Source organism: Anas acuta, chromosome 1, assembly GCF_963932015.1.
Source record: "Anas acuta chromosome 1, bAnaAcu1.1, whole genome shotgun sequence".
Lineage (NCBI taxonomy): Eukaryota > Metazoa > Chordata > Aves > Anseriformes > Anatidae > Anas > Anas acuta.
Window position 1 is genome coordinate 61,378,428 of NC_088979.1, and position 14,829 is coordinate 61,393,256.

A 14,829-nucleotide genomic window follows, 5' to 3' on the forward strand; every position below is an offset into this window, starting at 1 on the left:
GATTCTGCTCTCATTTACTGTGAAGTACAGCAGGGGTAATTCTGCAATCAGTGATATTAAATTAATGCAACACTGGTGTAAGAAAAGAGAAAAGAAAAAAAAAAAAAAGCACAAAGTAAGATCCAGTGATTAAGCCATGTAAAAGGTTTTTACATGCATGCTTGCATGGGATTTTGTGTTTGCTCTCAGATGTCTCCAGTATAAGCTGCCTGCTATTATTCAGTCTGACTAGGAAATGTAGCTTCAGGACGTCTCATTACAGGTTCTTCTGCTGAAGATTAAATGGTTGTAAAGAATATCAGGATGCGGATAAGGAGAAAAAGGGTGCCATGAATGTCTGAGTTGAGTGGAAAGAATTTAACAGCTGCAGAACCAAAGAAAGAAAAAACAGCAGGAGGGTCACAGTGGCTTTTGAGTGTGGGGCAGCTGGACTGCATTTATACAAGCCTTATGAACAGACAAAGAAGCAGTCAAAAACAACTGATTATATTTTTCTAGGCACCAAAAGCACACAGTTATATTTAATTAATCAACGAATACACAGAAATTATTTTAAAGCTATAAAATGAATCTATCCATGTGACAATTTGCTCCATAATCAGATAACTCAAACTTCCTGCATAGTGCCATTAGCATAAACTAATGTGTTGCATACTTACTTGTTTAAAATGTTTATTTTAAAGATAGCCTGTTTGTATTAATTTAATAGATTTATTATTTTAATAGGCATTTCCTTAAAAGGGTTTCAATGTATAAGGATTAGTGAAGGGATTAGTGGTTGATAATATTTTCTTTTAACAGGTTTATTTCTATGGCAGGCATTTAACTGAAGTTCTTACTGCCATATATAAATCTCTGTCCATTATCTTTGTCATTAGGTGCTGTCAGCAAATTGTGAAGTACTCGAGCTATTTTGGTTGAAACATCAAGGTTCTGAAATCAGTTAATGTTATTAGCTGTTTGTTATGGGCACACAGACATCAGGCAGCTTGTTGTATTAAGAACTTTTAATATTCATATTTATACACAAATATAATTTTACCTATTTTTACAATTCAGACATTTAGATGGAACCCAGTACTGTGGTATTTTAGTATTCTGTGGGAACATTTTTCCATGCTTAGAAACAGCATGAGCCTTTAAATTCACAGATGTAAAATATGCATAAATATAATATGGATATCTTAGAGTAACAGGGCTATTTAGTGGTTTAATAAATGTTTAGTTAACCCTGAGGGATGAGAAATGTCAAATTCAGATAGTGGAAGCTGAATGTCAGTCCAGAGGTACCAAGGGTTGCATGTAATTCTGGAAATGAAGTAAACATTTTAAAGTTTCACAGATATTTCCTTAAGTCAAAATATAGAAAATGACTGAAACTGCTGAAAAAGTTCAACCAGAAATATGTTTGTGGGTGTCCCATATATTAATTGTTGCATAAGAAAATTAACATAACTAGGAAAAAAAAAAAAGATGGAAAACAGAAAGGTGGAAAAACCCTTCACATCATTGTAGTGGAGGAAGAACAATACCTTGAGGTTCTCTTCAAAACAACCTGAAAACCAGGATATGCTCTATTGTACAAAACAATAAACTCCATGTAGGAAGTTCCACTAAGATTTATACATTTAATACTAAATTTAATACAAATAACACTAGAAGCTCATTCAGACTGAACACATTCAGAAGCTAGGAACTGTCAACCATAAAACTGACCATGCCACCTTTATTTCCTCATATCTGTGTGTTTTATTACTGAGTTACATCCCACTACTCAAGGGATCCCTTTTCATGATGATCCTACAGAACTCTAAGTACATGACAAACATGAATAATTCAACTGACTTCAGTGGAATGACACAACTGTTTACATCCACTTATGATTGCTTTAGAAAAAATGAGGGCTGCATTATAAAGCTTAGAAGATACCCAGCAAACAATGCTGATATTTATTTTTACCTTCTAATACAGAAGAAAGCTAGATGTCAAATTTACCACTGAAAATTCCAATTGTTTTCGCTTATACTCATTTGTGCACTGTTGATGATCCCCCAAAACACCAGCAGCTTTATCATTCTCACAGTCCAACTCTGTGACATGCAGCATAAGCACTGGTTCTTGGCATGTACAATACTGCTTATTCTGTGGCCTGGAGAACTAATGGTACTATGGTGTAACTTCAAAAGCTACTTCTACTTCTAATTCACAAATTCAGTTTTTTTGTTGGAGCCTGTTAAAATTTGAAGCCCGTAAAATTTTTTGTTGGAACCACAGACAAGACCTCAACTGACCATATGAACTACCTGAAAAAAATGGATAAATCTAAAATAATTCGGTTGAATAATATCTTCAAGGTGTACGTTTTTCTCTATATGCTATAATTTAAGTACAGCCTAACTGGTTGTGTCCCTATAGGCATCTGAAGATATCTGATGCTATATAATTTATTTCTTGTCTTCTGAGTATTAAAGGGGAACAACAGAGAAAACAAAGCTAAACTGCTGCAAAGAAACACCCATAAATGAGATAAACTAGAATATTCTATTACCTTTAGTATATTTGTAACATATGCAGCTTTTTAGTTTATTCATAATATGATAGATACTATCCATGCACTACCACATTGTATTAGTAAAATTCAAATGGTATATAGCCTTTAAGACTATATGTAGTCCTAGATAGATAGTCTTGTAGATAAACTATAGAAATATCTACTTACATCTATCTAGGCAACTCCCTAGGTGATATACACCAATTCTAATATATGTGGATTGCCACGGAGATCATCAGTGCACTCTGGGTTCTGGTCACAGTTTACAGCATAATCAATCCCCTATATTAACAGGCTTTAACATGGGATTAGTAATTTAAAGTAATTCTTAGACTGCCATAAATTATTGCAAACTGGATCCCATTATCAGAAAGGTGGCCAAAAAAACACAAAGATTATACACTCCATTGCCCCCAGTCAAGTGCAGTGAGAAACACAGTTCATGTGAAGTTAGGTTTGAGGACACGGAGTGCTAATATTGTGAGCAAAATAAAAATAATTTACAAACAAACAAACAAACAAATAAATACTCTTACTTTGGAATGCCATTGGTCTTAAGGTTCCAATGTGATCCATTTCTTTGTGGATATATGCTTTTGAAAGCCCAAGGCCAAAGTTTGTTTCTGACATCATTTAGGAAACCAAACTTTTTTTTTGTTTGTTTGTTTTTTTTGTTTGTTTTTTTTTTTAAACAACCCTATGCATTAATAAAATGAGTCTCCTTCAAAAGACCTCCATATTTTTTAACACTTTTGCACAATTATTAAGGCAACTTCTTTGTAGAATTTGATGATTACGGACACTGCTAACAAGATAGTGTTTTTAAAAATCATAGTTTTAAACTTTGTTTATGAATTTGCATTAAAAGTGTTCTCAAAATGATGACTTCAAAATACTTCATTTACTCACCTTTTGTTGAATTTTAAAAGAAAGACAAACAAAAATTATTGTCCTATTTATTATACTGGTCAAAAATATCACTTCCAGTTTTATGTCTGAAGCAACAAACAATGCAATGGTGAGATTGCCATTTGGAATAAATTGGTAGCATTGCATCTACTTTAATTCAATATTGCTTTTTAACAGCAGTAAGACTATATCTTGTAGTCATTGCAAGAATTTAAAGTATTATAGTGCATATCAATGCACTGCTCTATGAGAAAACTGATGATATTATTGTATAGCAGACAATAAAGCTAAAAGGGCCAGTCAGTGTGATGACCTACCACTTTGCAATTTACTCAGTACATCATTCAAGCTAAAGCTTTGCCTAATTTGCTCATGAGACTCTGAAATGCTTTGATGCAGTTTTGTAATTCACTACTGATATATTATAAAATATTATAACTTCCCTGCTCTCAAGGGGACAAAAAGAAGGAGAGGAAATACAGAGAAAGAACTAAACACCAAAAAGCTTCTGAACAAAGAGAATTCAGATATGCAATGATGAGTCCTACGATAAATCCACAGTCACAAACAGCAAATCTGTGCAATATAGCATCAGCTAATAGTACAAATTTGATTAAAAACTTGTAATAGTGTAATAGCTTTGTGCCAGCTGCAAAAGAACAGACTTTACTAGATGAAGCAATGATATTACTATGAACATAAACTTTCCAAGGAAAAATGTACTTCTTCAGAATGATCTCCCAGCAAAGCCAACTGTCTGGATGACTTAGTAACCCTTCAGTGCTCTGCAGCCATTTTTGATCTTCTACTGAAGTTCACTATTAAAGCATTTTGGTATCAATTAATGCCGTCCTGAGTGAAACTGCAGATTTCAGGATCTGCAGTTAAGTGTAACTTCTAGGAACTTCATACTGAAATCAGAAAAAACCTGTAAATAGAACAGGCTTCAGAAATACTTTTTTTTTTTTACCCTCACTGCTATTATTACCATGAGAAGCTATTATAATTGTGTTCTGTATGTTCATTCCTAATATTTCCTACTGAGAAAATAGGAAATCTTTAAAAAGGTGGTCCTTTTTAAAAGTTACTTCAAAACAAAACAAAACAAAAAATAGAATGCTAACTCTTTTTAATGTTCTATTTTCAAGACATTAAAATCTTTAAGATTTTTTTATTATTTTAACTGATTCTATGTGGCTTACATATTATAATTTAGATATTTTAACATATTCTGTACATAGATAATAAGATTAGCCTATGAAAAGAAGAAGGAAGAGGAGAAATAAAAGGAAGTAGGAGGAGGAAGAGGAACATCTAACATTGTGCCTTCGAATCTTCACATGATTTTGTCTTATCAAGACAAACAACTGTTTATAATCTAAGCTACTTGACTGCATGAATATAGGTACAACTGAAGAATAGATTAATTCAATTTAAGCCATTTTAATGAGAGAACTGGAAATGGTGAATTTCCATTCTAGAGATTTATCTCTTCTTGCAATAATACTGTAACAGATGTCTCTACATATAGCCTATACACTCTCTTTGACATGAAATTTTCTGCTTTTCCTTGAACATCAGTTGAGGATAGAAAAGGAGTTCCATGATGGAAAAGACAAGACTGAATTGAAAGTGTTAAAACCAGAAAAGACAGTCTGGAAACTAGAGAGACATTTGTGGAATTTCAAGAAACACTCAAAAAGTGCTGAAATAACGATGAGGGACATCATACTAGTAGACAATTATCTGGTCTTTCTGAACAATATTTTTTTTTTTTTTTTTGGTCATAGAAGTCCAGCAGTACTCATCAGTTATTAAGTGAAAGGCTGGAAGTAATACCTGTTCACATAATCCACGGAGATTATCCTGGGGTCCAACAGCCCTGAAGATGTGTTGCAAACAGGCAGGGAAGGCTAACACAGATGTATTATTTCAGGACCTGTGCAAGGACCTTGCAGTCTCCACTGCTAAGCAGGATTCCAGACGCAAGACCTATGTGTGACACATGTACCTTAATCTCTAAGGCAGAAGATAGTTCATAAACTTTCCATCAACCCAGGATACAAAAGTACAGGAAGGGCAAAGCACTGGGTACAGTTTGGAAACTTACTGAACCACATTAAAGAAGAAAAAAAGAGGAAAAAATAATTTTAATTTCTAATCCAATTTACATTAACGGTAGACAAAGTCATTTGAAGAGGATGCTACCAAAATAAAATTGTTCAGAATTAATAAAACAGAGCACTTTATTGCCTCTTTTTTACCTGACCATGCCTGAACAGCTGTATTATACTTCACTGAGCAAGAAATATAAGCTCAGCTCATTACTTAGGATGAGTCCTTGATCACTATCATTATTTTTAAAAATTTATATTCCAAATGGCTTTTACATGTCTTCTTTGGCAACCAAGTGAGGTGAATGACACGAAAGTCAGCCAGGATCCATTTTATTAATTGATGCAAAGAGATTAAATCCTAGATATTAAACATGTACAACCAGGCTCTGTCTGTGCCCCACAGAGTTTCTGAGCCTTATTGTTCTACACTGATTGTACAACACATAATAGGTAACTCTTTTTTTTTTTTATTTTATTTATTTTTTGCCATTTAACAAAATATTAATAACAAAAAGTTACTGTGTTCCTACTGAAGTCCCCACTGGCTATCTTAGGTAGAATTAACCTCACTTTACGTCAGATATCAAAATGCTGAATGCTGGAAAGGAACAGCCATCTGCAGACAGTCATTCCTTTGACTTGGATGCTTATGCCAGGTGGTGCTGTAGCAGTACTTATTTCTCCTTGTTGACTACATATGGGGTGGCATACACCTTAGACCTACCTGTTTGATTTTGACACAGAGGACAGAAGAATGCCTTCCATCTTTGAATTACGATCCCTTTTGATAGTTGTGCAGGAATTTGAGAAAAACATTAGAGCACTGAGGAAGTTGTGTGAACAGTTCCTAATTCTATCATTATTTTATTATATTCTTTCTTCCAGTAAAAGGATATTTGAGAATAGTTTACCTATGCACATAATTTTGGCTGCTAATTGGAAATTCTGAACTCTTTACAACACTGTATCTTTAAAAGTAATTTCAAAATCTAGAGTATTAAGAATAGAATCTTAAGATATTAATGCAAAAGATAAGGGCAAAGTTTTCCAAGAGTTCAAAATGCATGTTATTCAAGGCTTTTTATTTTAAAGATAAGGTAAAGACTGATTTCTGACTCCCTACTCAGAGAGCTCTAGAAACTGAGCCAACACTGCAGGCAAATTCAGCAGAAACACTGCAGCTGGAGTTGGCAAATCCTCTAAAATAACATATATCATTTTATGATTATATTGGTGCTGCCAGTTTTTACAGTATTTAATAGCATCTGACCTTATTAATTCCCATTTTTATTATATATTCATTGACAGTAACTGTCACAGCTTCCACTTAAGAACCAGAATTTCCACAAGATTTCCTTCTGATCAACGCACCTTGGTGATTGAGGGGTTCACCTAGTAGCTGTCAACTTTTACTTTGATAATACATAAGGAGAACTGGTAAAACCAAAAAGAGCAATAGAAATAATGATCAAGTGTTGTAGCCCAGGAAGAAGTGCTCTTGCAGAATATGACCTTTCCTTAGCTACTGTCTTTCTTTAGCCATCGTAGAGTTCAAATGTGACTCTTAAATATATGCTAGAGACCAGACATATTAATCCCTAATGAATAGAAATGTATTCAAATTCATCAGATTAAGAAAGCAATGGTACTGTCTGTATTACTGACGGACTATCCAGTTTTTCTGATATTCTACCCCTTCACCACAAAGACTGCTAGTTCAAACATTGTCTTTTTATTATAAAATAATGAAAAAAAAAAAGATTTTTAAATTTGTCATTGATTATTTTTTTAAACTCTAACCACACTATTGATAATGATAAGGAAGACCCTAAAAGTAAATGGATAAAAACTGCAAGGAAGGTGGGGAAGGGTAGCAATTCATTATCATCTGGGAATTCAGGCTGGGATCTGTGCCACAAATCCTCTTTGATTTTATACAGTGCCTTCAGACCCACCATTAATATCCCTTACTTCTCAGGCCAGGTAAGCCCAGGAGAACTGCATAGTACATTCAGCTCCAGAAAAACAAGATTTCCTCGCATCACTAACATAAAACACTTTGCAGCTGAGCTAAGCCATGCTGTTGAACCACAGAGACACGTTCACTGAAACTCAGCCCATCAAAAGGATGTCAAGACAGAAACCTGAATGTGAAACTCTTATAGGTAAACTTCCCACAGGCACCAATCTGGGGACACATTTTCCTACTTGTTTTTCTTTGGTTAAAATCATTCTTGGATTGGTAGTTCCTAGGGTTATATTTATTAACTGTATTAGGACAATGGGCCCTCTTGTGTTTTACATTTGTAGGCCTAGTTTCCACCCACTTGAGGCCACACAATCAAATTGCTAGTTAACATGACTCAAATGGGGAGGAAGCCCTCTCCTTCAAAAGATAAAATCTGCAATAAAATCTGCAAAATCAAGAGCCCTTACTACTGTTCAGTATTTACAAACAAGAACACAGAACAGAATGACAGAATAAAGCAAAAAAAAAAAAAAAAAAGATTTAAATTTCCGTTTCTCATAAAGCATTCAAGGAAAAATTAAGGTATAGGCCAATTTCACCGTGCTCAGGTGCATCCATCACTGAATTAAGAGAAGTATCCCTATTTCTTCTTTCCCCCTCTGTGTTATTCTGTTTCCTTCTGTGCTTCTGTCCCCAGAGTAATGGGAAGTAATTCCTTTGACTCTTTGGGCAAGCCATGGAAAGACTAAACCATTTCAGATAGGATCAACATGTCTGTGAAACGTGACAGTGGCCTTGAGGAGGAGTTGGGGGTGTGGCTTAACGAAAAACTTAATGTGATCCAGCAATGGGTGCCTGCAACTCAGAAAGCCAACCGTGTTCCGGGCTGCATCAAAGGAATTGTGACCAGCAGATGGAAGGAGGTGATTCTCCTCCTCTACTCTGCTCTTGTGAGACCCCAGCTGTAATGCTGCATTCAGCTCTGGTGCCCCCAGTATAAGAAGGACATGGACCTGTTGGAGTGAGTCCAGAGCAGGGCCACAAGAATGATCAAAGGGCTGGAGCACCTCTCCTATAGAGACAAGCTGAGAGAGTTGGGGTTGTTCAGCCTGGAGAAGAGAAGGCTCCAGGGAGACCTTACAGTGGCCTTCCAGGTGGCCTACAAGAAGGCAAGAGAGGAACTTTTTATGAAGGATTACAGTAATAGGACAAAGGGTAATGGCTTTAAACTAAAAGAAGGTCTCTTTAGATTAGATATTAGGAAGGAATTCTTTACTCTGAGGGTGGTGAAGCACTGGAGCAGGTTGCCCCATCCCTGTAAGTGTTCAAGATCACGTTTGATGAGGCTTTGAGTAACCTGGTCTGGTGGGAGGTGAGTAACCATGGTGGGGAGGGGTGGAACTAGGTGATCTTCCAGGTTCCTTCCAACCCAAGCCATTCTGTGATTCTGTGTGCAGAAGGTTTCTAACCTCATATTGGACAAGATGGTGCTCTTTCTTTGCTGAAGCATTTGAAAATGTAAGAGAGGAAAAATCAAATAACTGAAATACGGACAGGGGAAAAGAGTTTTTCTTCACCCAGAAACAGTGGTATAAATCTTTCATTCTTTTCAAATTAATTAAAAATTTCACTATTTTTTAACTACAATAATAAAAATGGAGTTGTAGTATGAGCACTAATAACTCATCAATATGTAGATGCAAATCCTAGCATACTAAATACAAATTCTGAATCCATGACACCTACAATGATAAACTGATAAAAATGAGACTATTTCTACTTCTCTTTTTTAATTACCTAGGGACAACATGCAATATTTTGTATTTTGTAAATCAAATCAATAGTATAAATTATAAAAAATAACTACTTAATGAAGTTCTCTTTTTTACATTGAACACATTTTCCTGATGATATTTATAAAAATATTTCCACAAAGTTCATGATTCCTTCCATTACAAGTAACAACCCTACACCCATTGCTAGAAGACATGATTTTTCTGTTAAGTCTGAAAGACTCATAAACAAAACAACACTGCAAGTACTACTAGAGCATGACGAAATACTTTGTACTGTAGGTGAGAAAAAGATTTTATGAAACTTAAAAGAATTTACCTTGACAAGAAGTCTGTGAAAGAGAGACGTATGGGATATCCGTGTCGTATGATTTTAACCATGTCTAGGACACCAATATACTGCAGTTGAGCAGACACATAAAAATTGTCAAAAGTATCTGGCAACTTGGAGTTATTAGGCTTTATACAATGAACTGAATGTGGCGTGCAATTCTGCAGCTTCCCAATAATATCTGTGAGTGATTTCTGTGGAAAAAAAGAAAACAAACAAAAACCAGTTATCAGCTGTTACTGTGCTGGAAAAGCAATTGCACAACACATACATTATTCCTAACATCATTTAACATCATTTTCTCAAAAGATACAACCTGGCCATGCAAGCGGCTTACACAAGAACGTGATTTTTCTGCAATTGCAATCTGTAGAGACTAATTCTGCCTTTAAAACTTTTATTTATTTATTTATTTTTAATATATATCTGTGCAGAAAACGTTCACTAACCCTGAGTTGTATTGCCACAGTTGTTGGCCCCCCTCTCTCCAGTCTCTGAAGAAATGAGGATGTCCCTTTCTTTTTCAACAGCTGTGGGGGAGAAAAGCATACACATGGTATCTTTATCTCAAGATGGGCAGGAACCATTTATTTTCATTGTTACACAATTTGATTACAAAGGCAAACATTTACACAAATAATATGTCATAAACAATGATTTGATTTTCAGAAAGAATTGGGAAAGTGGATAAATACCCTCAAGTGTCTGTGGAGTTATGATTGGCAAGAAACTTCTGAGTTCAAAAGAAGTTGTATTTCATTGTAGTGATAAAATCACTTTTTTAAATAACTGGGCAAGGCAATATGATTTGTAATTTTACTGTAGAAGCAGGACTTGTACAGTTAATATCCCATACTGTCTGTGTATTAGTAGCACAATTCTCTAACTCCCTGAAAAGCTTCCTCATGTCTTTGTCAGATGCTTAAGTGACTAAACATAAACACAGTTCATTAAAAAATATTGAAGTCAAAACAACAATATTAATATTTTAAAACCTTCTCTTTTCTTACTATACAAGTGAAGGCAGTTCAGCTTTTTTTCAAACAGTTTTCACCCATTTTAGCCATAAATAATCAATAGATTTATATTATGTTAGATAGAACCAATGTTATCCTTCCCATACCTCTGTGCTTGGAATGGGGAACAAATTTCTTTTTTACTTTTCTACTTCGTATCTTTCAGACTAAAATGTCAATAAGCATCCTAAAAGTGGTAAAAGCATCTTCTTTGTTAAAGCTGCTACAGAAATGCTGGTAAAACTATTGTGTTCTAGGATGTGGCCAAGCTCTTAGATTCAAACCTCTGCATCAATGACAGCCTTTTCACCTTTCACTTTTTTACATTGCCTTTCTTGAGTCCACTTACTCCATAAAACTCCCTTTCTATCAGCTCAGCATGTTCTGGCCTACTCCTGTCTTTTTCCAGTTGCATTTAAAAACTGTACATTTCCTCAGTTTGGCCTTTCCAGGCCAATCTCCATTAAAAATATTGCAGTGTTAGCAATTCTCTACTCACTATACTAGATTTTGGAGCTCTTTTTTACTTTAAATCTCACTTACTAGGATGTAATAAAATTTTAAAGGCAAATTCATCCCAAATTACGAAACAGAAAAGTAAAAAAGAGCTGCTTGATCCATGTCTTCTCATAAAAAGATCCACTATGATATTTCTCAGTTAAAATTTACAAAATGCTTTAGGAATATAACTAAAATAGAGTTATCTTTGCTTGGCAGATGATTTTTTAGGAGGAATGGGTGATTGCATTAAGTCACTAGTTCTAGACCATTTGCTGAGTTAGGGAAAGAGACAGGAACAAAGCTTTGGATGTTAAATTTCCTGCCTGGTGTCCTGCGTTGCATACTCTTTCCATGGGAAAGAGGTGTAAGAAGCCAAAGCCTCCTAAAAAGCCTCTTTACCAGCACAATATATTAAAGCTTTAACCAGGTATGTCTTTAACCAAAGACATACCAGAAGTTTTGCAACAGGTGAACTCTTAAAATAACAGTCAATGAAGCAAAGTGAGCATAAAGAGAAACAATGCGAAGCCAATGAAGAGAAGAGCCTTTTGTTTGTGACCTGCATTTGTGTGACTCAACTTCTGCTATATGAAATGCAAAGCCCACTGATTCTTCCAAAGGAAGGGGGTGGGGAGGGGAAGGCAACAGTATAGATTTGGAATAAATTACAGAAAAACAAGGGTGCAAGAGCTGATGTGAGCAAAAGAGAGTTGTGAGAGTACCAATGAAAATATTTTCTCTTTTATTTGAAAGGGACGCACAGCCTTCACAAGTCACAGAGACCTGATCTGGCAGCTTCTCACTCCTATGACACTTTATGTGCTCCAGACTTCTGGCCTGTTCATGTCTATTTTGGGATGGATGAACTGTTCTCTTGGACCCTACTACAAGTTGTGTGGTGAGTTCAAAGAGGTAGACTGTCCTTACCTGTGACAACTTGCTCTGAATCAATGAAAAAGTCACCTATGAAGAGGTCTAATGGTAAATATATGGTGATACACAGAGAAATCTATAATTATATTGGCTAGCAAATAGCTAGTACTGGAGATGAGAAGCTAATAGGGGAGGGGAATCATAACCAACTCTTGTGTGACATCTGAAAGCATCTGCTTCTCTTCCCTTGATACAGTGGAGTCTAGATAAACCATACACTGTAACACAAAAACCTCTGAATTGTAACACACATCATATGATGTACCATATGCATCAGCCTCAGATTTCAGCTATAATAGAAAAGGCATTCTTTCTGGTTGATAATTCTTCCCGTAACGTCCCTCTTCCTTTTTCTTCCCCTCATTTCATTTTTTTCCCTTTGTTGCCTTTACCTTCAGGATAAACTCCAATAAAAATGCAGGGGTTATGATTTTCCAAAATGTAGTCATTTTAATTCTCAGCTGATAAAAAATGCCTCTTACATTGCATTTGCAATTACAATAACAATAAGAACAACAAAACAACATTGTTCTAGCTTACCACAGTGGATTTTCAAGGCTATACTGGAAAAGGGAAGAAATTATGAGATACAGCACACTTATAGATGCGGACTTGATCCACAAAAGAATATAAGCACTTACCTACTTCCAGTCTTCCAGTTCCTGCATCAGTTGCCTATTCAAAAATAACAATAGGCTTTTTTTTTTTTTTTTTGGTCACTGGAACAGATTAGATACCTAAATACCTTCGATACTGCTTCAGTCTTGCAGGACAGCACAATACCTTTCTCAAATTAGGCCAACTTAGTATCTACAAATTGAGCACTGTTCTTTCTCACCTGCACAGCTTTTCTTAAAGCTTACCTTTGAGAAACTAAGCAAACTTTCCTTCTGTGGGCAGATGAAGGATGGAGTTCTTCCCACCTTTCATCTAATACCTAACAGTTTAGATCTTTCTCACTGAACCTAGAAGATCTGACTTAATTTAGCATGCTTCCCAAAGGAAATTGAGTATGTTCTTTCTTTCTCTCTCTCTCTCTCAAGAGAGTAAATCCAGGTTAAAAGCTATTCTGGACTGGTGAAAAGCCTCATAGTTTCAGAGATCCCAGCTGTGTGGTGTTTCCCCCTGGCTTGATTAGGCTTCTAACTTAGACATGCCTTTCATGCTTCCTTCCATGTATGGGACTAAGATCTTTTTCACGTGCTTAGAAAGCTTCCTTTAGGAAGCTGTTACTATAGTAGAAAGGCACCTAAAGGCACCTAGCGATGCCTCAGCTGTTTGCTAAATATATCCTTAAACCAACACCATTGACTTCAACTTAAGTTTTTTCCACTGAGATTACTGACAAGAACAGTAGACGGGAATTATGCTACTATCAGCAGTAGGGCTAAAAGGAAGCTCCCATTGCTCTTCTGTGGATGTACTTGCATAAAGCCCTCCACAAAGACACATGAGAGCAGGCTCCTTAATCCCGCAGCAGAATCAATTTTGTGCAGCTGTAAGCCAAAAATAAAGTTGTAAGATTCAAGAAGCCTGGCAAGGCAGCTGATACATTGAGAGAACTGCTTGCTGCTTTTCTACAAGGGGGAATTCCAAAACTCTACCAAGAATGAACACAGCAAATAATGTGATTTCTCCTTAAATCAGAAATGTTCCATGGGACATTAACAAGTACTTTTTGATAGCTTCCCAAAGTTTTTGTTTGTTTTTGTTTTTTAAACTTTTTAAACTTTTAGGGTTGGCAGCTAGCAAAGAAAAAGAGGCAAGTTCTAACATGCAAAAGTTTGATTTGATATGAAACCAACTGGGAAAATTTATGTGCAAGTGACCATATAAAATAGCAATATTTTAATAAATATACAGCATTCATCTTCATACAAAACCATACAAACTGTCTTTTACAAACCAAAAATGTCTGTTTAATATAATAAAACCACTGAGGTTTAATTTTTAGCTTCCTCCTTAATTGACTTAACTAATCATAGTCAAGGAGGCAAAAAAAAATAAAAAAATTATAGCCATAAAATAAATAATACTGCATCTATTGCTAAGCCCTGGAACCACAGAATCATGGAATGATTCAGGCTTCGAGAGACCTCATCATCTTGTACAATCTCCTGCTCAGAAAGTCCAAGAAAGAGTCCATATGGGCTACCTGTTAATTCTCATTATTGCTCTAGTGTTGATATTTGGAACTAGATTATTTTAATTGTTTAATGAGTACAGAGAACCAAGAAGAACACAGAGCTTTCAGAAATGAGAAAGTACCAGAAGAATCTACAAAAAAGAAAGAACAGAAGGATTTCTAAATTCCTACCTTGCTGAGCTCAATATATTTCTTTGCTTCTCCACTTGCAGAGGCTACAGATGTATTTTTACTCAGCAAAGCTGCTTTACACCCTTTGATTTTAAGGGAATGATATGGAGGAACAAGTGATCCAGTTTGTGTCAGCTTGGACTGGAATAATTGATTGATGACTACATTTTCACTGGCTGGAAAAAAAAAAAAAAGAGGAAATTAATGCATGAAAATAAAATACAGTTTAAAAGATAAGTACATGGTATTTGGAATAAAAAACACATACAGTAGGAGACCCTTAAATAAGTAAATTCAAAACAAATGGAAAACCCAATAAACTATTATTTTATGCATGGATCATAATCAAAGAGCATTCGATGTTTAAGGATGCCAGCCATCAGTAACATTAT

The 14,829-nt window shown here is 35.4% G+C and overlaps 1 protein-coding gene across 3 annotated transcripts in view; it reads right to left on the reverse strand.

The window, feature by feature from the left end:
* Positions 1-14,829, reverse strand: part of MYO16 (myosin XVI) — a 370,616-nt gene that overhangs the window by 73,256 nt on the left and 282,531 nt on the right. For all 3 annotated transcript variants that reach the window (XM_068678649.1, XM_068678640.1, XM_068678659.1), the window contains 3 exons: positions 14,438-14,613; positions 10,120-10,200; positions 9,659-9,864 (listed from right to left, as the gene is read on the reverse strand). In XM_068678649.1, coding sequence (XP_068534750.1) covers positions 9,659-9,864; positions 10,120-10,200; positions 14,438-14,613 — 463 coding nt within the window. The remainder of the gene's footprint in view (positions 1-9,658; positions 9,865-10,119; positions 10,201-14,437; positions 14,614-14,829) is intronic.